General features: G+C 41.6%; 1 protein-coding gene across 2 annotated transcripts in view; it reads left to right on the forward strand.

Annotated features, from left to right (window-relative positions):
* Positions 1-25,516, forward strand: part of LOC132175518 (putative E3 ubiquitin-protein ligase ARI7) — a 40,185-nt gene that overhangs the window by 9,117 nt on the left and 5,552 nt on the right. For both annotated transcript variants that reach the window (XM_059587492.2, XM_059587499.2), the window contains exons 5-14: positions 1,025-1,197; positions 5,375-5,479; positions 5,587-5,675; positions 7,071-7,178; positions 7,378-7,468; positions 7,566-7,655; positions 16,343-16,390; positions 17,175-17,246; positions 19,707-19,806; positions 19,880-20,009. In XM_059587492.2, coding sequence (XP_059443475.1) covers positions 1,025-1,197; positions 5,375-5,479; positions 5,587-5,675; positions 7,071-7,178; positions 7,378-7,468; positions 7,566-7,655; positions 16,343-16,390; positions 17,175-17,246; positions 19,707-19,806; positions 19,880-20,009 — 1,006 coding nt within the window. The remainder of the gene's footprint in view (positions 1-1,024; positions 1,198-5,374; positions 5,480-5,586; positions 5,676-7,070; positions 7,179-7,377; positions 7,469-7,565; positions 7,656-16,342; positions 16,391-17,174; positions 17,247-19,706; positions 19,807-19,879; positions 20,010-25,516) is intronic.

The raw sequence follows: 25,516 nt of genomic DNA on the forward strand, positions 1-25,516 counted from the left end.
CCCACACCATGAGAACCCAAAACCTCCTTCGTACACCACCCACCATCCTGATCTTCATACTTGGCTTTAATAATCTTGTACTAAAGTGCCTCACTCTCATTCGCATATCTCCAAAGCCATTTTCCCAAGAGAGCTTGGTTAAAACTTATGCATCTTCCGAATGCCAAGACCACCGGAACGCAAGGGACGACAGACTTGATTTTAGCTTAAAAGATGCAACTTAGGCTCATCTCCCATCCCTCTCCACAAGAAATCTCTTTGGACTTTCTCAAGTCTTTTTGCTACACTCATAGGAATGGGAAACAGAGACAAAAAGTAAGTCGGAAGATTAGACAACGTACTCTTAATGAGTTAATCGGCCTCCCTTAGAAATATACATTCTCTTCCAACCAGCCATCTGACGCTCCGTGTTTTCAGTCACATCATTCCACATAACCGTATCCTTATATGACGCCCCAAGAGGCAGACCCAAATACTTCATAGGCATAACATATACATAATTCCTCCTTGTCCCATCCTTGATCTTGATTACCAGATTCACTCTCATCTTGTGACTTTCTGTGTAAAATTGAATGTAAGAATAAAAATAGAATTGATTGAGTAGTACTGATTTTAGGGTATTTTGTGTGTTACTCATATAATTGATAATCATATTCCATTATTGTTAGCGAACTGAAGGTGAAAAGTGTCATGTACTAACAAAATATGGAGAGCGGAATGTTATTTTCGAAACAAAGAGAGAAAGTCTCTGACTTTTCCAAATACTTCATGGGAGTGGAGTATAATGTACTTCAATTAGTAATGCCAGTTTGTGGTTGGTAGACATTTAAGCCATATGAATTGCTGCTAGGTAGATGCATGCTTATACCCTTATATATAGACCATTGATACATTTCACCCATCTAGCCAAAGAAAGGGATACAATTTGGCCTACACTGTGGTATCATTTTGAATATTTCCATGCTTTTTTGATTGAGGATTTTGCTTATGTCTTATTTCCTGCAGTAATTTATTTGTGTTGTAGGGTATATTAGCACATCTATTAATGATGGTCCTGGATGTTTGACACTGAGATGTCCTGATCCATCTTGTGGTGCTGCTGTTGGTCAAGATATGATCGATTCATTGGCACCTGATGAAGATAAGGAGAAGTACTCTCGTTACCTTCTTAGATCCTATATTGAAGATAGTAAGAAGGTATGTAGTGTATTTATTTTCTCTGGGAAGGCATGTCTTGTGTTTGGGACCTGACATTGTGATTATAATATTTTATCAATCATTGGTTAACTCTAATTTGTAGTGCTCCATTTTTTAACCCATATATGTTCTTAATTTTTTTTTTTTTAATAAGTAATAAACCAATCTTATTAAAAGTGTAAGGTGTCCCTAAGTACAATGAGAGTATACAAAAGGAAACACCTAACTAGAAAGAGAAAAACAAACAAAGAAATCATTGTAACTAATCGCCAGAGGGGCCAAAAAAGCTGCTGTCAAAAGAAACCACAAATGGAAGAAAGGATAAAATATCCTCGAGGGACCTCTCCAAGTCCTCAGAGCACCTGTTGTTTCTTTCTCTCCATAAACACTAAAAGAGGCAGGTGGGCACCATCTTCGAAACCGCAACACTCCTCAACCTTCCAGAAGACAACCAACAAGCTGCCAAGTTGATAACCCGTCAAGGCATAACCCAAGACATCCCAAACGACTAAAGAGAGCATACTACATAGCGGAATCCACATCACAATGAAGTAGGAGGTGGTCCACCGTCTCCCCATTCCTCTTACACATGTAGCATCAGTCAATCATAATAACATGCCGCTTCTTGAGATTATCCAAGGTCAAGACCTTGTCTAGAGTTGCTGACCACACAAAAAAGGCCACCCTCGAAGGAGCTTGGGTCCTCCAAACACTCTTCTAGGGAAAGTGACTACCTTCAGAACCAAGGAGCAAAAGGAGGACTTGACCTTGAACAAACCTCTTTTGGAGGAGACCCAGCACAACTTATCTTCATGATCTCTTCTCACTATAACTAAATGCAACAACTGGAGAAACAAAGCAAAGACGCCCGCCTCCCAGTCATGCACCTCTCTAGAAAAATTCACGTTCCACTGATTGGAACCACCCAAAAACTCCAAATTATTCGCAGCAGACACATCCTTCGCATGAGCCAAACTAAATAGAGTTGGAAAAGCCACCTTAAGAACCGTATCTCCGTACCGCACATCATGCCAAAAGCTAATCCTAATCCCGTCCCCCATCTCAAATCTAGTAAAGCTTGAACATGTCTCCCAACCTTTTCTGATGTTCTTCTACAACCCCACCCCAAAAGCTCCAATAGGCTCAAGAGAACACCACCCGCTCCTTAAACTACCAAACTTCTAATCTACCGCAACTCTCCACCAAACATCTCTCTCAAACCCGTATCGCCAAAGCCATTTTTCTAACAAGGCGCGATTGAACACCATCAGCTTTCAAATACCCAACCCTCCCTCATGAATCGGAGTACAAACCTTAGACTAGATCACCAAATTATATTTGAACTCTTCAACCAGCCCACCCTATAAAAAATCACGCTGTAACTTCTCAATGCAATTGGCAACGCTCACCGGGAGAGGGATAAGAGACAAATAATACGTGGGCAGATTGCGATGTTACTCTTGATAAGGGTGACCTTGCCTCCCTTTGACAGGTATAACCTTTTCCAACTAGCCAATCGAACTTTTATCTTCTCGATAACACCATCCCAGATATGTTTAGCCTTATAGGACGCCCCAAATGGAAGACCTAGATACTTCATCGACAGAGTGGCAACTCCACACCCTAAAATTCCAGCTAAACTTCCCACTTGTTGCACATTCCCTACAGGAATTAGATCTGACTTAGCCAAATTAACCTTCAAGCCTGAAGCAACTTCAAAAAGCAGGAAAAGACTCTGCAAATATCGCAACTGAGCGAGATAGTGATATGTCATCCCCCTTGGGGCCAATTACTTTTTTTTTTTTAAAAAAAAAAGAAAAAAAAAAAGAAAAGAAAAAAGATAGAGTAATCTGTCATCTATTATATATATTGCAAATGAGCTCTAGTTCAATTGGCAATTCCTCCCCTAGAGAAAAAGAGGGTGGAGAGTAAGGTTGTGTGTTCAAGGCCCACTGACATGTGTGCAACTTACCAATAAAAAAAAATAGTTCATTATATTGAAGATAATACTGAAGCAGAGGTAGTATTTGGCGAACTAAGGCACCTTCGAGAGTGGCTTTTTTTGTATGGACGGCAGCACCAGGAAAGACCCTTACATTGAACAATCTTAGGAAAAGACAGATCGTTGTGATAAATCGATGTTGCTTGTGTATGTCGGACGGGAGACAGTCGATCATTTACTTCATCACTGTGAGGTTGCGCGTGCACTTTGGCATGCTATCTTCAGTCGGTTCGGGTTGTATTGGGTTATGCCTAGCAGCGTGGAGGATTTGTTTGCTTGTTGGTGAATGGGAGGTCATTTTTGGAGTGCGGTAGTGTGGAAGATGATTCCTTTATGTCTTATGTGGTGCTTATGGTGCGAAAGAAATGCAAGATATTTTGAGGATTCCACAAGGACTTTAGAGGAGCTTACACACTTTTTTTTTACACTATTCGCTTGGACAGCTGCTTGGCTAGCTTCGTTAGTGATTAGATTTTCTGACATTCTTATTCTATTCTCACCTTCTAATTAGGCGATCTCTTTCTATACTATCTGTGTATTAGGGTTGCGCCCTTCTGCGCTTTTGATATATACAGTAGTACTTATAAAAAAGAAATACTGAACTATAGGTAGCAGTCACTTGTGTTTGTGCCCTTTGGGTGTTCCAATTGTGATTTTCTTATAGTGGCAATTCACTTGCAAAGTTTGATAAATTGTATTGTTAATTACTGCAAAAAGAAGTTTGTAAATGCTGCATTCATTTCAGTTTGGATCTATAGGTATATCTTCAAATTCTCTCTACTAGGAGTTGGTTTCTTGTACATGTCATGATCTGCAGTTCGATGCTGCCTGTGTATCTTTATTCTTTTTACCAGGAAGTGGTTGCAGCTGTAGCTTTCCTACGTTTTTAGTTTATTGAATGGGAAATTTTCTGTTTATCTCTAGGATTGGGATTTGTAAGGTTTAAGTGTCTCATGTACTGGTATGGGTAAAGCTTTTCTTATAATTTATGGTTAATTACATTTTACCCCCTTCTAACTACCATTGCTCTCTGTTTATATTTCCCGTGTATATGGGTTGCGCCCCTTTGCACTCTTTTATATCATCATTACTTATCAAAAAAAAAAAAAAAACTACCATTGCTTGCAATGTTCCTCTCAATGTTTTAATTTTTGCCCTGTCTTCCCGAATCCACCTGCAATGTCCCCCTTTTGCGATCCAAAATGACAAAAAGAACGATACTTTTGTCATTTTGGGTCACAGAAAGGAGCATTACAACTCCAATGGCAGATTAGGAGGGACATTGTAAAAATTGAAATATTGAGAGACATTGCAAAAAGAATGGTAGTTAGAGGGTATTAAAGTAATGCTTAAGTGATTAAATTTACCTCTTCCAATCAGCTTAAGCTTTTGGAATAAGTGGTGATTTAACATGATATCAGAGTCAAAGATCATGGGATTGAACCTTGACTCTGTCAATTCGCCCCTCATTTAAATTAAATATTCCATATGTTAGGCTTCACCTATTAAAAGAGAGTTTGAGCTCACATGTGAAGGGGAGTGTAAAGTATATATTAAATGATTAAATTTACCCTTTTCTACTAGCTTAACCTTATGGGTTAACTGGTGATTTAACATGGTATCAGAGCCAAGGTCCTATGTTCGAACCTTGATTCTATCAATTCACTATCCATTTAAATTAAATATTCCATGTGTTGGGCCTCATCTATTAAAAATGAGTTTGAGCCCACACATGAGGGGGAATGTTAAAGTAATGATTAAGTGATTAAATTTACCTCTTTTTATCAGCTTAAGCTTTTAGGATAAGTGGTAATTTAACAGAATGGGGTAAATGCAGTTGCCCCTATAATTTAGATATTTGAGGCATGGCAGCAGGCCACGCTCTCTCCCTCTTGTTCTTTGCCTGTGTCTCCCTCTACTTTTTGCATGTATGTTGAATTATTAGAATTCTTTGCGTGCTGTTATTCCTTGCTTGCATCTGGTTTATTAATCTTTGAAACCAACCAAATATAACCATGCATTCACCCTGACATTGATTCTTACATGGGTGATCATCTGTTCAACCTTTAGGTTATTATTAGAGCATCCAATAGGTATATGAGAGCGTATTTTCCTGCTTTCTTCCTTGTCTCCCTGAGTTCTTACAATTTCTTTTTTCTGCTCCATTTTTGCTAGACCAAGTGGTGTCCTGCTCCAGGTTGTGAGTATGCTGTTAATTTTGAGGCTGGCAATGGAAATTATGATATTAATTGCCTCTGCTCATATGGCTTTTGCTGGAATGTGAGCTTCTTCTGGCTTGCTTAAAAAGATGTGGAATATGCCAATCTAGTTTCTATAGGAGTCTTGCTGTATGCTAGATCAGTAAGCTCATTCTTGTGAATCTGCAGTGTACAGAGGAAGCTCACCGGCCGGTGGACTGTGGTACCGTTGCAAAGTGGATTTTGAAGAACAGTGCCGAGTCTGAAAACATGAACTGGTAGAAATTATATTTTAGCATCTAAAGTTGCATCTTTCTTTTGATTATGCTGCCTGGATTTATCTTTCCAATATTTGTGTTGCCCTTATTTTTTTTTTTGCTCGGCAGTTCCTGCTGTATCCTATTGCAAAATTTTTGGTTGCACGTCTTTTATATGGGAGGCGGCACACACCATGGCTGGCCGCCCCCTCACTCTCCTCCTCCCAACTTCCTTCCTCAACCCTCAACTCTCTCTCAAAACTTCCCCCCTCTCTAACAAACCCATCAACAATCACTACCATTCACACCAAATCAACAACCCAAATCAAGTCAAACTAATCAAAAACACATTACCTCTTCCCCTTCCTTTTCTTTCACAAAATCTCTCTCTCTCTCTCTCTCTGATTCGGATGGGGGCTGCTGTGATTGAAGCTTTATGTGGCGGCGGCGGCGGGGGGAGGGGCGCTCTCCCCTCAATCTCACCAATTTTCCAACTAACTATTCCCTTACAAACTAACTAAATCCCCCTAACTAGGCTAACAAGCCATTAGGTTAGGCTCATTTTACTATTTACATTATTATTTTTTCTTATTGTGTTTGCCTTATGTTTTTGGTTGATTTTTATGCATCTATTGGTTAAAATCATTATTATTATGTCATTGATTTTTGTGAAAACTTCACTTTACCCCCCTAAATTGTCATCAGTTTTGCAATGTCCTCCCTAAAGTTTAATTTCTCTCAATTTAGTGTATCCATCTTTCAATTGTTTGCAATCTCACCCCTCCGTTAACTTTTCTATTAAATTTTCCCAAAATACTCCCATTTGTTTTAGGAAAAAAAAATTGCAAAGATTAAGGCGTTGGTCCAAATTTAACAGTATTTGCAAAAATATCCATGCCTCAATGTTTGCAAAAAATTTTAAATATTTTTTCTAAAAAAAGGGGGAGGTATTTTGGGAATTGTGTTGAGATTTAACGGAAAATCCTAACGGAAGGGGGAAATTGAAAAAAATTAAAAGTTTGATACACTAAATTGAAAAGTTTTGAACTTTAGAGGAGACATTGCAAAAGGAGTGACAATTTAGGAGGGTAAGTGAAGTTTCCCTTTATTTTTTTATTTTTTTATTTTTTTTAATTATTGTTATTATTATTTTTATTTTCTTTGGTGGTATGCTACATTATTAGATTTTTATTTTTCTTTGGCGGTATGTTACATTATTAGATCGAATCATAAGTTAAGAAACAAAAGTTCACATGCTTCCCTCTCGAATTTCTTTTTTGTGTTGCACGTTTAACAATTGGAGAAGATGTGTTTACTACCATTTCAACATATAGCTTTATGAAATGTAATGGCATGGTTGATATGTTTCTAACTTTTTCTGCACGATGTTACTTTTTTTTATGTAACAACGCCCAGGATACTGGCTAATTCCAAGCCGTGTCCAAAGTGCAAGCGGCCGATTGAAAAGAACCAAGGGTGCATGCATATGACATGCACACCTCCCTGTAAATTTGAATTTTGCTGGTAAGTGCCATAATGAATGTTTTACTCATTCAGAAATGATTGTTGTTATCGAACTTTAGCATTCACTGAATTTTTAATTGAGCTAGAGTAATACCCTATAATATCTGAAACTTTTGTAGACATGTGCATTAGTAATCATGATTTCACTTACATGTGTTCTAATGTAATTGCATGTGAACTTTATTGTATGTCAATTCAGGCTATGCCTAGGTGTATGGCAAGATCATGGTGAGAGGACAGGTGGTTTCTATGCTTGTAATCGTTATGAGGCCGCTAAGCAAGAGGGAGTGGTATGTGAGCTAAATATTTCTGTTTCGTCATTCAATCAATGGATAGCTTAGTGTTCCTGGCATTTATGTTATGAAATTTTGTACTGCTACTCTTTAGTATGATGAGGCTGAGAAAAGAAGAGAAATGGCGAAGAATTCTTTGGAGAGATACACTCATTATTATGAACGTTGGGCAAGCAATCAATTGGTATACAACTTTTCCAAATTTATCTCTGTTTCTTATGTTATGCAATGGATCATTTGTTTGGTTGTTTGTTTGTTTTCCCCCCCTTTCTTGGTTTAGAGAAATAAATGATTGCCAGAAATTTTTTACGAAATTTTTCATCTGTGTATTAAAATTTACTGATGTTCCTTGTTTATTCTTCCATGTCCATTTTAAAATTAAACTAATATTTCTTGGATGCCTAAATTAGTGAGATCTAATTTTGTTTGCTTCACGAATATGTGGCTTTGTAACTGTTGAAGCAATTTATTATGTTTACACCTTGCTACCTGAAATTCTTGTAGTACATTTGACAAGGTTTTGGTTTATCTGGGTGATTCTTCACTTCTTTCTTTTCATTCTAATCGGTTAATTGTATGCAATTTCCTCTTTGATAATTTAGATCAAGAATCTCGTGTCTATATTTAAGCTTGTTTGATATGGGGGAGTGCCTTTCCAAGCAACCTACGCAATGCTGCACTAGCAGCGCCTTGATGTTAAAGATTTAACCCTGTTATGTTTTATATATTCTCTGGGTAATGAATGATTTTTGATTTAGTAGATTATGTGGTTTAGGACAACCCTTATTGTCAAAGTTTAGTGGCTTTTTGTTATTAATAATTCAATGTGTGCGTTAAGGCTTTTGATTCTTGTGTTAGTGCCTAAGAAGGTTACATTAAGAGCTATGGGTTGAAACAGGGCTAACTTTACCACCTTTCACATGGTTTAAAGGTTGGAAATAAAATGAAAAGCTTTTGAGGATTTTCTGGCAGTAGCTAGTCAGGGAATTAGGGTGGTTATAATCACAGTACACTGATCGCAAAAACCTATATAGCAATATGAATTTAGGGGTTTAAAAGCTGTACGGTCGGGTATAGTTGTAGGTGTAAATTAAGCAAGGAAGGGTAAATTCAGGGGGTTGTGAAAAGTATCAAGAGATCAGTATTTGGAATCTTTTTGGATGCTAATTGTTGGTGACCTTTTCCTTGGGAATTTTGGAATATGATATGTAAGAGTTGATGAGGCTTGAAGGATAAAATTAAAAAGGAAAGAAGGGATGCTGATGATGTTGATGATAACTACTACATTACTCACCCCAACCCAGCTTCCCCCCCCCCCCCCCCCCCCCCCCCCCCAAAAAAAAGAAAAAGAAAAAGACCACATCTTTTTTTTTTTTCTTTTTTTTTTATATAAGTAATTGTTGTATATATCAAAAAAGCGTAATGCGCTTCTAAGCACACAAAGTGTATACAAAGGAAAGCCTGCAAAAACCCATAGAGAAATCCCTATAAATGCACCATAACACCCAAAAAGAACCTACACAAAACCTGAAACCCAAACCCAAAACCACCCTAAGCTTACAAGGCAAAACTAAAACACCTTGCCTTTGACCCTGCTAGAGCCACATCCTCTACTCTCAAAATTAATGGAGCATTCCAAGTTTTTAAGCTCCCTCTTCCCCTTAGCATTGGAGACAGACACCCCCGGATCACGATCTCTATCCGCTTCAATGACAGAAAAAGACTCGAAGAGTTTTTTGTTGTCATCCCCAAAAGTTAATCCCAAGGTGGGGCGATATCCATCGCATCTAGCATCCCCTTGGAATAGCCCTCCTCCTCAACCACCAAAGTATTTGCCACAAACTCAGCCAGCAGCATCTTGTTCTTATTCAGCTGCTTATCTATATTATTCTTCACCCCCCGAGAGTACCCTGGCTGAGACTTGGGAGACAGAAGAATAAATAAGTGTTCCACTCTCCGTCATACCAGGATGAGAGAGGCAAAGTCTCGTACCAGTTCATCCACCCCACAGGAAGAGTCACCAGAATCAGCCGTCGAAAAGGGAGAGGTACCTAGTTGCTGAGAAGGAGCAGGATAGACTTCCTTTGCAACCAGATCCGAATGAGAGAGCTGGACTCGAACCTAAAAACCTCGCAGGAGAAGATTTCCGATCAGCCTTACTAGAAGCTTCAACGGTAACTGTAGGAGCCACTTGCACCTTAGCGACAGTATCCACCGGCGACCTAGGATCATAAAGAGGCACCGTATCAGCTTCTGCCCACTCTAGGATCATCGGAATAGTCACCAGAGCTGCAGAAACATTCATCGGCGTAGCAGTGACCTTGGCAATAGTATCCACTGGCGACCCAGGGTCAAAAGGTGGCACCGCATCAGCTTCAGATGTCACTGGTGATGCATAACCATTCATCGGTGATGTAGAACCCATCAGCTTTGACAGGGCATACCTAGAGCCATAACCCATCTCAGTACCCGAAACCAATCCAGCAAGCTACAGGGGAAATTGCTGACCCGAAATAAGTCCAACACCCAAAAATGTTATCTGGCGTCCAGCTTGCATCCTAAAACCAGGAACTTTGGGCCTCAAACCCAATCTGGAAAAAACCCGATCCACATCCAACCTAATCTTCTCCAGCATTTTCTTCCACGCCCAAGAAACCCTTAGCGCCTTCAACCATGAAAAGCCGCCGCCTCTGAGACCAAAATGATCACCACCGCCATGTGGACCAGATCGGCCACCGCTGCCTAGCCCAGTGTCATCCTTCTTTAGCGGCGCACCAAGCTCAAACTCGAAGTAATTCACCGGTGATCTCGCCACCTCACCGCCTTTCGCTAGCTCGTGCCAAGACGCCATAGGGCATAAGTCGAGATGGTACTCCTGCTGCAACTTCAGACCACCATTCGTCGAGGAGAGCATAGCTGCATAGGAACAATCTATTGAGGAAATACCCCCGCCGGAGTTGATACCAGAGACTAGCGGCCTCTCCTCTGCTACGAGAAACCCCAAAATTTTTCGCAACTCCCATGATGCGTTGCCTGCCCCAACCTTCAAGACCCTTAGGGAACCAAATACCCCCTCTCTGACCACCCTCAGCAAAGACAGCGGCCACTAAAAAACAGCCGACCTTGTTGCAACCCTTATGGACCATCAAGGCCTTCCCATTCTCCCTAAAGGATTTGGCGAACTGCTCCTTCCCTGGAGACAGCGACGCTGCCTCCACCGTGTCCGCCAGCCAATCAGAGCATTGAAGATTCAAATATAAGGAACCAATGAACCCTTTTCTCCTTTCCTTCAAACGCAACTATGTCTTGCCTGCAATCGCCGAAAAGGAGAGCGATTTGGCCGCCACAGCAAATCGTCTCTCCATCTAATCTAAACCAAGTGCATCCCACAAATCAAAACCAAGGCTCTAGTGGAAACACGCCTCCGCTAGAGAGAAGAGTAGGGCTAGGCAAAAACCCGCCCTACCCGCAGGCCCGCCGCGGCCCGTGCGGGTTTAGTGTTTATTTTCGCGGGTTCGAGTTGAGAATATCCAACCCGTACAGGGCAGGGCAGGTTTCGGGTTTACTAATATTACCTATGCGGGTACCCGACCTGACCCGCTCCTAAAGGCTAAAACACAAAAAAAAACCCTAGACATAAGAGACTTAGAGACCCATTCGGCTTTCTCCCTTTCACCCAGCACTCAAGAGTCAAGTCCTCAACACAGCCGTCAGCCCAACTCAGCCGCACCGCACGAGTTCATGACTGCACCTCTCGTCCTCTCGATCTCATCTCCCATCGGACCCATCTCACTCCCCGCACCGCACAACCGTCAACCGCACCTCTCGGCTCTCGATCTCCCATCGGACGATTCAGACCCATCTCACTCCCCGCACCACACGACCGCACCTCTCGATTTCCCATCGGACCCATCTCACTCTTGAGTCTTGCCTCTCGATCTCTCACTCTCGCCTCTGACCTCTCGATCTCAGAAGGGTACTCTCTCTCTCTCTTTTCTATTTTGTTCTTGGGAAAGATGAAATGAAAGGAAAGAAAGAAATATTCTCAAATGATTTCCCAAATGGCTGGAAGGTACGAGCTTTTGGGTCAAATTTTTTTGTTAGTGTTGATTTGTTTTGCGAAATAAATTGTGGGTTTTGCTTAGTGTTTTGGTAAATCATGGATATGTGGGTTTTGCGGAAGAATGTGTTTTGGGTCAGTTGCGGTTGTGGGTTTCGCTTTTCTGGTTAATGGGTGTTTTTGGATTTCGTTAGATTATGGCTTGCTTGTGGGAGTGGATCATGGGTTGAAGTTGTTTCCTGGTGACATTTGTTTCTTCTGGTAACAGTAGTTTGTCAATGTTTCCGACTTTATTGTTTGCTTCATTAGAATTGTTTATATTTTTTTCTTTTCTTTCTCTTTGGTCAAAGTAAATAAACCCGACCCGACCCGCAAATATGCAAAACACGCACCTATTTAACCCGCACCGCAAATACCCGACCCGCGCGGATCTTGGTCATTGGGCTCGGGTGGCGGGTTGGAAAATCCCAAACCCTCAAGGTGCGGGTCGGGTGGGAAAAAACCTGATACCCGACCCGTGCCCAGCCCTAGAGAAGAGAGAGATGTCTGAGAATATCTAGAGAGAGAGAGTCTAGTTGCTAAATCTAGTGCAAAAGATGAATTCCGACCCTGTGAAAGTCTCAATGGCATTGTTTTAACAAGGTGGCAAACTCAAACAAGAGAAAAGGACTACAACTATAAAGCTACCTGTTGTGTAAGCAGTAAAAGGCTTTTATCAAAATCTTTAAACGTAATTATCAATTATCAAATATGACGGTTAGGCTATTAGGTTTCCCCATATCTTATTCTACTATCAAGTTACTTATTTGCGATAAGAGTATGATCTAGGATTTGCCTGCCTCGGATGAAAGCATTTTGTGACTTAGATGTAATCTTCTCCAACACCATCTTTAGTCTGTTAGCTAAAATTGTAGGAATAATTTTGTAAATGCTACTCACGATGCTAATCGAGCGAAGTCTTTGGGATCAATAGCCCTTAGAATCTTTGGAATGAGGGCGATTAATGTAGCATTAAGGCTCCTTTCGAACTTACCTCTAGCATGGAAGTCACAAAATACCTTCATAATGTCTTCTTTTAATATATCTCATCAAGCTTGGAAGAACGCAATAGAGAAACCGTCAGAACTCGGTACCTTTTCACCATTCATTGCTTTCACTACCTCCAACACCTCCCTTTCTTCAAATTCTCTCTCAAACCAAATAGCCTCAGCCTCATTGGACAATGTGCTTGTTGATCTCCACCCGGTTAGTAGAAAGTGTGGCATCAATCAACAAGGAGTCAATGGAGTTCTTCCTCCCATTGGAGTTGGCCACTGTGTGAAAAGGCTTCGTGCACTTGTCACCTTCCCTTAGCCACAAAGACCTAACTTTTTGCCTTCAACTCACCTCCTCCATGAGAGTGGATCTCTCTAACTCGCTTAAAATTTCTGCCTTCATTCTCTCCTTGTCGCCTAATGCCCTTACTTCTTCAATGATATCTACAACACATACCTCTTCCCAAAGGATCTTTTTCTTTCTCCCTACATCTCCAAACACCTCCTCATTCCATTTCCTTAAATCAACTTTTAAAGCCTTGAGGTCGCTAGCTACAATAAAGCTCAGAGAGCCTTGGAAGTGATAAGAGTCCCGCCATTGTTTCGACCTATCCACAAAACCCTTAGACTTCAGCCACGTGTTTTCAAATTTGAAGTACCTACTTCCCCTATGAAAATCACCATTGTCAAGGAAAATCGGGAAATGATCTGAGCATAGCGTAGGAAGCCCTTTGTCGGACAAACTCGGAAACTGAGCTTCCCAAGCCGAAGAAACAAGAAATTTGTCAATCCTGGACCAAGAGGGAGACTCCCGATTATTCAACATAGTATAAGTACCACCAACAAGAGGGAGGTCCATCAAGCCCTGATAAAAAATGAAGAGAATTCCATCAGAGTTTGGTATGAGCGTGCTACTCTCGATTTCTCAATGGGGAACCGAGTGACATTAAAATTACTTCCAATACGCCAAGGCAAGTTCCACCAATTGAGCAAACCAACCAACTCATCCCAAAGAAGTCTTTTATCCTTATCAGAATCAAAGCCATAGACACACGCAAAGGCCCAAGTGAAATGATCTTCAACATTTTTGAAGGTAACAGCTAGGGTAAACTCTCCCACACACTCGTCGATCTTTTCCACCACCCTCTTATCTCGCATAATCAAAATGCCACTTGAAGCCCATTTGAAATCCAAACAACACCAATCCACATGATCGCAACCCCACAAACTACGCACTACACTATGAGACATTACCTCCAGCATAGTTTCTTGAAAACATATGACATTACCTCCAGCTTAGTTTCTCACCTTTAGGCATTTATTCCCCTCATTCAACCCTCTCACATTCCACGATAAAATTTTCACATTTCATGATAAGATTTTAGACTTAATTAAAAACTGAAGAACCCCTCTCCTTTCCACTAGCATGGCTAGAAGTCTCAAATTTAGAATCATAATTTATAGAGCATTCCAACCTTTTTAACTCCCTATTGCCTTTGTTACCTAGTTTAGAAATGGAACCTGACACCACTTGAGGATGACCAGTTTCAATAACTGTCAAAATTACCATAAACTGCTCTTTAAAGCCTACACACGAAACCCTCACAACACGATGAACCCAATTTGAATACAACGACCTAATATGACCTGATTTCCTGACCACAACAGAAGAGTAGGGCAACAACAATGGATGGGTCTGTGTGGGTATCACTGAATGCTTAGCCACATGGGAAGGGGTCGTACCCACAACTCCATACCCAAACGCTGCCAACTCGTTCTTGGCTAGATCTGGCATGTAGGAAAGGGACAAAGCTGCTTGCAAGTTTTGGGCAGGACCACCGACAAGAAGAATAGGTAGCAATAGAGGCTCCAAAGCCATACCCATGACTCCAAAACCAAACATAGCCACCTCCTCGTCGGCAAGTATTGAGAAGGACCATCGACGAAGTCTGACTTCCCCACAGAGGCAAACAACTCGACAAGGACTAGGTCACAGTGGGGAGGACCACCAGCATTGATCTTACCAGAAGGATCACTGCACCTTGCCAAACTACCGTTCCCACATGATTGCAGCCATTTGCAAGACTCCAGACCAGCCTCTCCTCGGCGACCCGCCGAATGACTACTAGGTTGTGCGAAATTCGAGCCCTTCACGCCTAAGCCCATTAAATTAGTTTTGGATTTATACTCTTTGCTCTTGGACACTGCAGGCGGGCCCAAAGCATTTGGGCCAAAGTAATATCTCCACTTTAGCAATTTTGGTCTCAGCTCCATAAATCCCTCTAAGCCCATTGAGGCCTTACCCTTAAGGTCATGACTTGCATGGGCCATATCAGGCTTGGTCAGACCTACTGTAGTAATGAGCTTCAGCTTAGCAGCGTGATATAGCTATTGTGAGCGAGAGGGGACCTACCATTGAAGATCCTTTTTCCAGGGTTGTTCACTATTAGCTGTGATAAGGATGTGTGGGTAGAGGAGAATATGCAACTTCAAAATGGTATCATTCATTGGAATGTTTTGTTTATGTGCCCTGTGCATGATTGGGAAGTGGATGTGGTCTCATGATTCTTTTAGTTGTATTCCCAAAAAGTTAGGTACGGAGGTGAGGATACAATTTGTTGGGTTCCATCGAAAAGGAAGACATTTGAAGTGGAGTCTTACTACTAGGAAGAGTATTTGGAAGACTAAGGCTCCTGAGAGGCTTTTCTTGTGTGGACGGCGGCACTAGGAAAAATCTTAACCTTGGACAATTTACGTAGGAGTAATATTATGGTCATAGAGTGGTGTTGCATGTGTAAGCAATGTGGAGAGTCAATCGACCATTTATTCTTGCATTGTGAGGTTGCAATTGAGATATGGAGTGTGATCCTTCAGCTCTTTGGTGTTGATTGGGTTATACTTCGCAGGGTGAGTGATTGTTTAGGAAGTTGGAGGGGACAATTGGGTAACCACCATCTTGCATTGCACATATGGAGGATGGTTCCATTGTGTGTGATGTGGTGTCTTTGGCGAGAGCAAAATGCACGAAGTTTTGATGACCATGAGAATGGCTTGCTTGAGTTGAAGAAGTTGGTGCTACAAACTCTGTATTCTTGGAGAGTGGCATGGCATATTTTGCCTATTTCTATTTTTTCTGAGTTTGTAGATTTATGTTCTTTCTCTTCATATTAGGGGTCTTTTGTATACTTCCTGTGTACACGGGTTGCGCCCCTCGGTGTGTAGTTTGAATATACATTATTTATATATAAAAAAAATCTAACCACATCCTTAAAAATGCGCTTCAACGTCTCTTTGAGGGTGCACAATTCGAGACTTCAACTAGAACTACCTCTGTCCCATCCTGGACAACTTTCAGCAGGTAAAAACGTGGGACTACCTCCAAACCCAGTTGCTACCAATTGCCTAGTCAGTGTGTTTGTCCCATCGGGGTAAACATTTTGAAGTTTCCAGCAACCTCTTCTTGATGTCCCCCCCCCCCCCCCCCCGGGCGAAGAACATGACATCGACTGTTCTTGCCCACAACCAACAAGGATCTAGTGGAGGAAATTTACAACCTAAGTGAAGCTTCGCCGCAAACCTTCCCCACCCTATGCTGTCTCTCCCTTCCTGAACCGGAATAGGTCCCCTCCGTCTTACGAGATTGTTTGGTTTTTTTAATCTCAGCTTTTTGTTAACCTTATATTCAAAATGTTGCATGTAACCTAACATTTTATTAATATCATTAGATTTAAATTCGGTATTAAGTATAATTTGCAATTTTATGTGTTGTTTTGGCAGTCGAGGCAGAAAGCTTTGGCAGATTTACATCAGATGCAAACTGTGCATGTAAGTGGTCTCTCTCTCTCTCTCTCTCTTACACACACATATACATTCTGTTGTTTGTGTGCGGGGTTGGGAGGGTGGTTAAGTGGATGTTGATGTGTTTGCATATGCTAATTTTATTTAAGTAACTTTTTTAAAAGCTTTTTATAATTTTTTATCATTATGTTTTCCAACATCAAAAACTTGATTACTTCATGGCAGTCTCTCAAAATGGGGAAAAAAAAATTATGCGATTTCTTTGTGTTTATATTTCACTTAATAAAAAAAAACGTGAAGAAATTATGATCGAGCATTTCCTTTGGTATTGTTTTTACAAAACATGCATTTGACTTAACTCTGGTATTCCTTGAGGAGGAGAATGCACTAGAGAATTATGTGATGGGAAATGTGTAAGTGAATTTTCTTTAGGGTTGTAGTGCTGAATATTGAACAGGTTTCATTGAGAACTCCCTTGAAAAATGAATAGCCTAGCTGATTAGTTTAACCATCAATTTTTCTTGTTGCATTCTGAACCAATTTTATTTCATTTTGATGATATGAAGATATCATTTTACAGCAGGTTCTTTGAAGTGTTGTTGTTTAATTGCTTAGAAGATCTTCTGTTTATAGAATTACTGAATTGTAGAACAGTGTATTACAATCTGCTTACAGGGGGAAAAAAAAAACCTACGTGCAGTTCTCTGTTTCCTTTATGCCATTTCTTGTAATGACCTTTTAGTGGCCTTGCGACTTTAACTGCTACTGGAGGTTGTATAATGACTTGGTTGAATTTCTTGGTTTTTGGCAGATCGAGAAGCTTAGTGACCTACAGTGCACGCCCGAGTCTCAGCTCAAGTTCATTATAGAGGCTTGGATGCAGGTGATTTTTGTGCTCATCATTAGATATTTGCAAAATTGTTTTTTATTTTTTTGGCATATATTAGGTACACGTTTTTTCTTTGGGAAACTACACTTAACTCTCTTGAACTTACACTCCATTTGCAATCACCCCTTCAAACTTTTAAAAGTGACAATTGAGTCCATTAACTTATTAAGTACTTTCAATGTGTTCCTTCTGGTAGCATTTTTTATTAACTTGGACAGAAAATGAGTCATGTGACTTTTGTTTTTTAATCTAAGGGGATAATTGTATTTTCACGTGTGATAGAGGGTATAATGGACAATTTTAGTCATGACGCATTTTTCTGTCGGAGTTGACAAAAAATCCTAATTGAGGGGGCAAAGTAAAAGGGCTTGGTAGTTTAAGGGGGTTGATTCACTTTTTAAAGTTTAGGGGGGGGGGGGGGGGGGGGTTATTGCTAATGGGGTGTAGCTTCGAGGGGGCTAAATTTAGTTTCAACTTTTTTCTTTGAATCTTTTTCCTTTCTTCTATGTAGAAGTGGGTGTGTTTAGTATGTCAGTACCAGGTTTTATGTTTTTTGTTTTTTTGATAAGTAATAATGCATTAAGAGCGCAGAGGGGCGCAACCCTAGTACACAGGAAGTGTACAAGAGAGCGACTAAGTAGGGGAGAAAGAAGAAGAGAACATAAAGAGAAAATCAGAAAAATCAATCACTAAAGGAGCAAGCCATCCTGCTGTCCATGTGAATAAAGTGTACAAAAAGAAGTGAATAAGATCCTCTAGGTTCCTCGACAAATCCTCGAAACATCTCGCATTCCTTTCCTTCCAAAGACACCATAGGAGACACAAGGGAGCCATCTTCCAAACCACAGCACTACTAGTTCTACCTCCCGCCCACCAACTGGCAAACATCTCCATGACGCTTCTAGGCATAACCCAACTCAAGTTAAAGCGAGAGAAGATGACCTCCCACAACTTGCGCGTGACCCCACAATGAAGGAAGAGATGATCCACAGACTCTCCATCCGCCTCACACATACAGCAACGATTAATCACAACAATACCTCTCTTCCGAACATTATCCAGTGTGAGAGATTTCCCAAGAGCGGCCGACCAAGCAAAAAACGCCACTCGCAAAGGAGCCTTAGTACGCCAAATCCTTCTCCATGGGAACTGGTTAGGCTCCTTAAGGGCAAGCCTCCTGTAGAAAGTACGGACCTCGAACTTCCCTTTACTTGAAGGAATCCACCACATTCGGTCAACCCCTTCCCCCCGGATCGGAGACGAATACAAGAGCGAGAAGAAAGAGGCTAAGGCCATCTCCTCCCAATTATGGATACTACGGGTAAAAGTAACGTTCCAGTGCACCATCCCATTTACACACTCCCGGATATCCGCAATGGAGGCATCCCAGTGCCAGGTTTTATGTTTTTAATAAGATATATCGAACCAAAGTAGGATTTGATTGGCATGCCCTGGGAGAAACATATCTCATAACTTAGTATTATCTCCCTCTTTCTTTCAGATACATTGTACCTTGGGCGTATTACTAATACCTCCATCTTTCAGAGTTTTATTTTTGTCTATATGCGGGGAACGATAAGCATTACTCATCTGGTGGGTCATTTATCCCTATGTAAAATACCGAAAATAATAATAACGTAGTCTGTCCACCGAGCGGCAGACTGCAACCTGCGCTTGTTGCTATCTACTTCTGAATATGGTTACGTAAATGCGTTTTGGCATTTTCCCTGCGAACTAGACATGGCTAAAGGGGATTGGTTTTGTTGAGCAACAAGTCTGATGTTACTCAAGCTTGTATTGTAAGCAAGTACCATGTTCATGAGTATTTTCATCCAGTTAAAAGCCCCAGGTGATTACGAAAAGAAAATTGTGCTAAGCTGTCTTTCAGTTTGTTGATTGCTTGCTTTCCCTTGGTAAATTACAAATAAATAAACCTCAAAAAGTTGACAAAACTATTTCCTGACTTCATGTTTTCAAAGATGCACTTACTGTTTACTTTTCAAGTATTTGATCGAACCCGTTTCTGATGATTCTGTGACTCTTCATGTTTTGTTAACTCTTTGCATTAGTGAAAAGGATCAGTCTGTGAGAGAAAATCGTTGGGAAATTTTGACCCACACACGCACATGGTGGGCCTTTTACCCACAGCTTCACCTTCACCTGTTCTTAAGGGGGGAGAAGTGATTTTAGCAAGAGCTTATTATTGCTTGCACAGATCTTGTATTCCCTACAAATGTAATCATACAGCACTATTCATGTGGCAGCCATAGTTGAGTTACTGATTTGGTGCATGATTATTAGATCTTCCATCTAAGCTTTAAGCATGGTAGCAGTACTGATAAATAATGACAGTTCTAGCAGTGTAGTAATTGCAATGTTATGGTGGTTTTATTTGGCTTGAAATACTGGCAAAACATTTGTGGATATGTATCTAGAAATATTGCATGCTTGCAGATAGTTGAATGCAGGCGAGTGCTGAAATGGACTTATGCATATGGGTTTTACCTACATGAGAATGAGCATGCTAAAAAACAGTTTTTCGAGTACTTGCAAGGTATATATTCGTATTACTAAGAAACAGTTTTCTGAGTACTTGCAAGGTATATGTGTGACAATCTTGTCATCAGGTGAGGCGGAGTCTGGTTTGGAAAGGCTTCACCAATGTGCAGAGAAGGAACTACAACAGTTCCTCAATACTGAGAGCAAACCGCCAAATGATTTCAATGACTTCCGTACAAAGCTAGCTGGACTGACTAGGTATTTATTGTGTACACAATATTGCTAAAAGTTGGTTTTTCAATTGTACATTGATTATTTTTCTGCAAGGTAATAAAAGATGAATTGCTTTTATTGAAACAAATGGAGCCATATGAATTTTTTTATATTTCTTAGGAGCATCTGTGATCATATCTAGAATTTAAATTTTGTTTAGCGCAGCAGAGTTTTGTCATATATATATTTGACTTGTGAATGTGTTTTAGTTATTTCTATCCTAAGCACTTATCAAAAAAAAAGTTATTTCTATCCTAAGTAGTGTTAGAAAGTTCCTCTATAAGTTTCTGCTATCAGAAGAGGGGGAAAAAGTTTGTATGCAAGTTTCCCCTTATATTTTTATGTTCATAAGTAATCAAAATTTATTTAAAAGCGAAAAGACTAAACCCAAGTACGCAGAATGTATACAAAAGAAACACTTAACCAAAAAAAGAAAAAAAAAAATCAAGACAATTAAGAAAACTAAAAATATGAAGACAATCATAAGCAGCAGCTGTCCGTTGGTAAAGGGTTTTGAAGAAGGCCTATAACTTCACCACCGCGATCTCACAATCTTCAAAACATAGATCATTTCTTTCTCTCCAGGTACACCACATTAAGCAAGGCAGGATCATTTAATTTCGGCTGAGTTCCCCTCTTCCGGCGACGATGTGAGCGACGCATGGAGGTGCATTAGGTGCGATTCTCCTCGAAGGTTGTGGTGTATGAAGTGGTGCTTTTTCATCGAGGTGAATTCCTTTCTATTCTCGGTGAAGGAGGATGAGGTGGTGGTGCGGCTAGAAGAGAGAAGGAAGGGTTTTGCTGGTGTGGTGTCTCTGGGTCTTCAATGTTCAATTTGGTTGGCTGCGATGGTGGAGGTTGCGTTGCATAACACTGGGATGAAGGATTTCGTCAAATCCTTCTGTTGAGGGCCAACAAGTCTTGATCGTCCGCCATGGTGGGAACATGGCCAGCTATTTCCTGGAGTTGGTGGTGTATGCTGAGGGGGCCGACAATGGCTTATATTACTGCCGGAGGGACGAGAAGGGAGAGGTTGGGGTAGGTTTGCTGGGGAGTTGAGTAAGGTGGTGACTTTCCTAGAAACCACGACTACTCCCTCATCTTCTTCCACTTTTGTCGAGTGATAGGGAAGAAAAGTGGTTCGAATTTTCCATTGTTCGTGGTGACGCTGCGAGCGGAGGGGAGTTCACTAGAGGTGGAAGGTTCAAAAGTTGTCTCTTGGCCCGCTGGGTATTGAGCAGGCTTTCGATGGAGATTTGTGGGATAATTTTTTCGAATCTCAGAGGGTTCCTATTCTTGAGGGATGGTGGAGTCTGTTGTTGGTGTTTTAGGGACTGATGAGGAGCCTCTGATCTAGGTATGTAGCTGTTCTGTTTTGATGTTGTAGCTGAAGGAGCTGGAAAAAATGTGGGAAGAGGGAAGAAGCTTTCTCTGATCCTTTTTGGGCAAGAAGGGTGAATGCCGAAGTGGAGCAAGCTATTCAGCAGTTTTTAGCTGGGCTTTGAGATTTGGGTTTCTCGCATGTTGGGGTCTCTTGTAAGCCCTCTCTGTAGGCCCACTCGGTGTTCTTGGCTTAAGCCCAAGACCAGGCTTCTTTGTAAACCCAAACCTAAGCTGAGTTTGGGCTATGGTTTTAAGCCCACTTCTGCAGTGGGTGTGGTTACAAGTCGTCGTTCTCAAGCTTCGGCCTTGGTGGTGGGTCTTTCTTCTGTCCGAGAGCCCCTGCCAAGCTCTGCGAAGGATGGGAGAAATTTTTGTGTCATACCAAATTTAACGTAGGAGATGAATCCATAATTAGATTTTGGCATGATCAGTGGTGTGGGGATGCGGCTCTAAAGGAAGCTTTTTCAGGCTTATTTGGTATTGTTCGTGCAAATGATGCCTACGTTGCAGCTCACTTGGGAGTTTTTGGGTGGTTCCAAATAGTGGAATGTGAGCTTTGTTAGAGTGGCGTATGATTGGAAGTTGGATGTCTTTGCTTTATTTCTCGTGGTGTTGCACTCCGCTAGAGTGAGAAGCGGAAGTGGAGATAAGCTATGGTGGGTCTCCTCCAAAAGAGGGTTGTTTAAGGTCAAATCCTTCTATTGCTACTTGGCTTGTACTGAAGGTTGCAGCTTCCCTTGGAAGAGTGTAGTTGGCTTAGGCTCCTTTGAGGGCGGCCTTTTTCGTGTGGTCAGCGCTCTAGGTAAGACCACCTTGGATAACCTTAGGAACCGGAGAAGCCTATGGAGTCCGGCCAGGCTGGAAAGAGTGCGTGCTTGGCCACTCGGAAGATTCTGAGGGGGAGCCCATCTCGTCGGAAGTGTGATTTGGCCGTGGGGGAGTGGGCTCAGCAGGTTCGTCAAGGGGAGGAATGGAGTTTGGCTCCGTTGAGCAATTTTGGACAGAATAGGGTGGATCGAACTTTGGCATTGAAGCTGTCTGGGTCTGATACAGGTATGGAGGGGGATAAAATTGTTGAAACAGTGGGTTTGGAGGATTTAGGATCAGACACGATTTCATCCAGCTGGGTAGTTGGTAACTGTCTCAATTTTTGCCCAAAAATTGGAGTTTCTGATGAGGGGAAAAAGGAGGAATTGGAGGCTCTTTTCAATGCTATCGAAGTTTCTAGAAAGCAGTACGATTCGGACTTGGGAGGTGCTTCTGCATGTGTTCCTGCACTCGAAGGCCTTGAAGAGATTGAGGAAAGGGAGAGGGGCGCTTTGGTGGATCATGAAGCTTAATATTGTAGTATGGAATGTGAGAGGGTTGAATGCCCTCAAGAAAATGTTGCGCATTAGGGGTCTTTTGAAAGAATGGAAAGTAGATGTAGTGTGCTTGATTGAGACGAAGATGGAGGTTATCTCTCGAGAGGTGATTCATAGTCTTTGGGGAGGTCAACATGTGGGGTGGAAGTATAAAGGTTCTAATGGTTTGTCGGGAGGAATGCTAATGATGTGGGATAGGAGGGTTGTGGAGTGTAAGGAGGAGTGTGTGGGACTTTTCACTTTGGCTTGCTCGTTTCAAAATGTAGAGGATAGATGGGTGTGGGCGTTTGGGGGAGTGTATGGTCCGAATGAGGAAGTGGAGAGAAGGGCGCTTTGGGACGAGTTGGCTGGTTTGATGAGGATTTGGGAGGTTCCTTGGTGTTTGGGCGGGGATTTTAACATTGTACGATTCCCCAGTGAGCGCTCCAATGTTTCTTATTATTCATCGGGCATGATGGATTTTTCGGACTTCATCTCAGAGAATAATCTGGTAGATATTCCGATGATGGGGGGTCAATTTACTTGGTCCAATAATCAAGAAAATGAGAGTTGGTCGAGGATTGACCGGTTCTTGTTTTCTTCGGATTGGGAAGATCACTACCCAGCAGTTGTACAAAGGAGACTTCAACGCCTGCTCTCGGATCACTTCCCGTTATTATTGGATTGCGGGACTCCTTGTGGAGGTAAGAAGGGTTTCAAATTTGAAAATATGTGGCTTAAGGTAGAGGGTTTTGTTGATAAGGTTGCTTCTTGGTGGGGGTCGTATTTGTTTGAGGGTTTGCCTAGTTTTGTGCTTGCTAGTAAATTAAAATCACTTAAAGTGGACTTGAAAAAGTGGAATGAGGAGGTCTTTGGGGATATTGGGAGGAAAAAAAAGGAGTTATTGGGAGGTATCCAGGAGTTGGATGAGTTGGCAGAATCGAGAGGCTTAGATCAAGAGGAGAAAATCCGGAAGGCGGACAAGTTGAAAGATTTGGAGAATACTTTGTTGTGTGAAGAGATTCATTGGCGTCAAAAATCGAAAGCTTTGTGGCTCAAGGAGGGGGATCGAAATACTCGCTTCTTCCACAAGATGGCTAATTCTCACCGGAGGTACAATCGGGTGGAAGTGCTTCGTATTAATGGCGCTTTATCCGATGATCCAGTTGAGGTAAAAGAACACATAGTGCAGTATTACCAATCTCTTTATTCGGAACAAAGCTCTTGGCGCCCTAGAATGGATAACCAGCAGTTCTTGTCCATAGATGAGGAGGATAATAGTTGGTTAGAAAGAGAGTTTGAGGAGAAGGAGGTTTGGGAGGTGGTAAAAGGCATGAATGGTGATAAGGCTCCGGGTCCAGATGGCTTTTTCATGGCTTTTTTTCAAGCTTGCTGGGGAGTTATCAAATAAGACATTATGGCAGTTTTTGCAGAGTTCCATAGTAGACGTCAAATGGTGAAGAGCTTGAATGCAACTTTTATTTCTTTGATTCCAAAGAAGGCGGATGCGGTGGAGATGGACTTTCGGCCCATTAGCCTGGTGGGAGGGGTGTATAAAATTGTGTCTAAGGTTCTTGCCAATAGGATGAAAACGGTTTTGGGTAAGGTCATTTCCTTTTCTCAAAATGCTTTTATTGGGGGTCGGCAAATCCTAGATTCCGTTCTTATTGCAAATGAATGTGTGGATAGTCGCATGAAATCAGGGGTGCCAGGTGTTCTTTGTAAGTTGGATTTGGAAAAGGCCTACGACCATGTAAATTGGGACTTTGTTTTGTATTTGCTGCATAGATGTGGGTTTGGTGGGAGGTGGAGGGCTTGGATAGAGTGGTGTATTAAGACGGTAAAATTTTCCATCCTAGTGAATGGTTCTCCGGAAGGTTTCTTTAGCAGTTCGAGGGGAATCCGGCAAGGAGATCCTCTCTCACCGTTATTGTTTGTGCTTGTGATGGAGGCTTTGAGTAAGATGGTGAATGCGACGGTTGACCAAGGCCTTTTGACTGGGTTTTCGGTGGGAAATAGGGTCTTGTCGGAGTTGATGGTCTCTCATTCCTTATTTGCGGATGACACTTTGATCTTTTGTGAAGATTCTATCGAGCAAATCCGGTATGTTCGTCTCATCCTCTTATGTTTTGAAGCTGTTTCGGGTTTGAAAGTGAATCTTGGAAAATCAAAGATTGTGGCCATTGGTGGGGTGGAGAACATTGGGGGTTTAGCTAACATCCTTGGGTGTAGTGTTGCCGAGTTGCCTATGAAGTATCTGGGTCTCCCTCTTGGGGCTTCGTTCAAGGATACGGCCATGTGGAATGAAGTGATTGAAAAGATGGAGCGTCAGATGGCAGGTTGGAAGAGAATGTATCTTTCTAAAGGAGGTCGCTTAACCCTCATCAAGAGCACTTTGGCTAATCTTTCGACTTACTTTTTGTCTCTGTTTCCGATTCCTGTAAGTGTAGCTAAAAGGATCGAGAAAGTCCAAAGAGATTTTTTGTGGGGAGGAATGGGAGATGAGCCCAAGTTGCATCTTGTAAGTTGGAACCAAGTTTGCAGCCCTCTTCGTTATGGTGGTCTTGGCATTCGGAAGTTGCACCAGTTTAATCAAGCTCTTTTGGGGAAATGGCTTTGGAGATACGCAAATGAAAACGGGGCTCTTTGGTGTAATTTGATTAAAACTAAGTATGAAGATCAAGAAGGTGGGTGGTGCACGAAGGAGGCTTCGGGCTCTCATGGTGTGGGTCTATGGAAGCATATTCGTAAAGGGTGGAATTTCTT

This window comes from Corylus avellana, chromosome 2 (assembly GCF_965113065.1).
Source record: "Corylus avellana chromosome 2, dhCorAvel1.hap1.2, whole genome shotgun sequence".
Taxonomy (NCBI): Eukaryota; Viridiplantae; Streptophyta; class Magnoliopsida; order Fagales; family Betulaceae; genus Corylus; species Corylus avellana.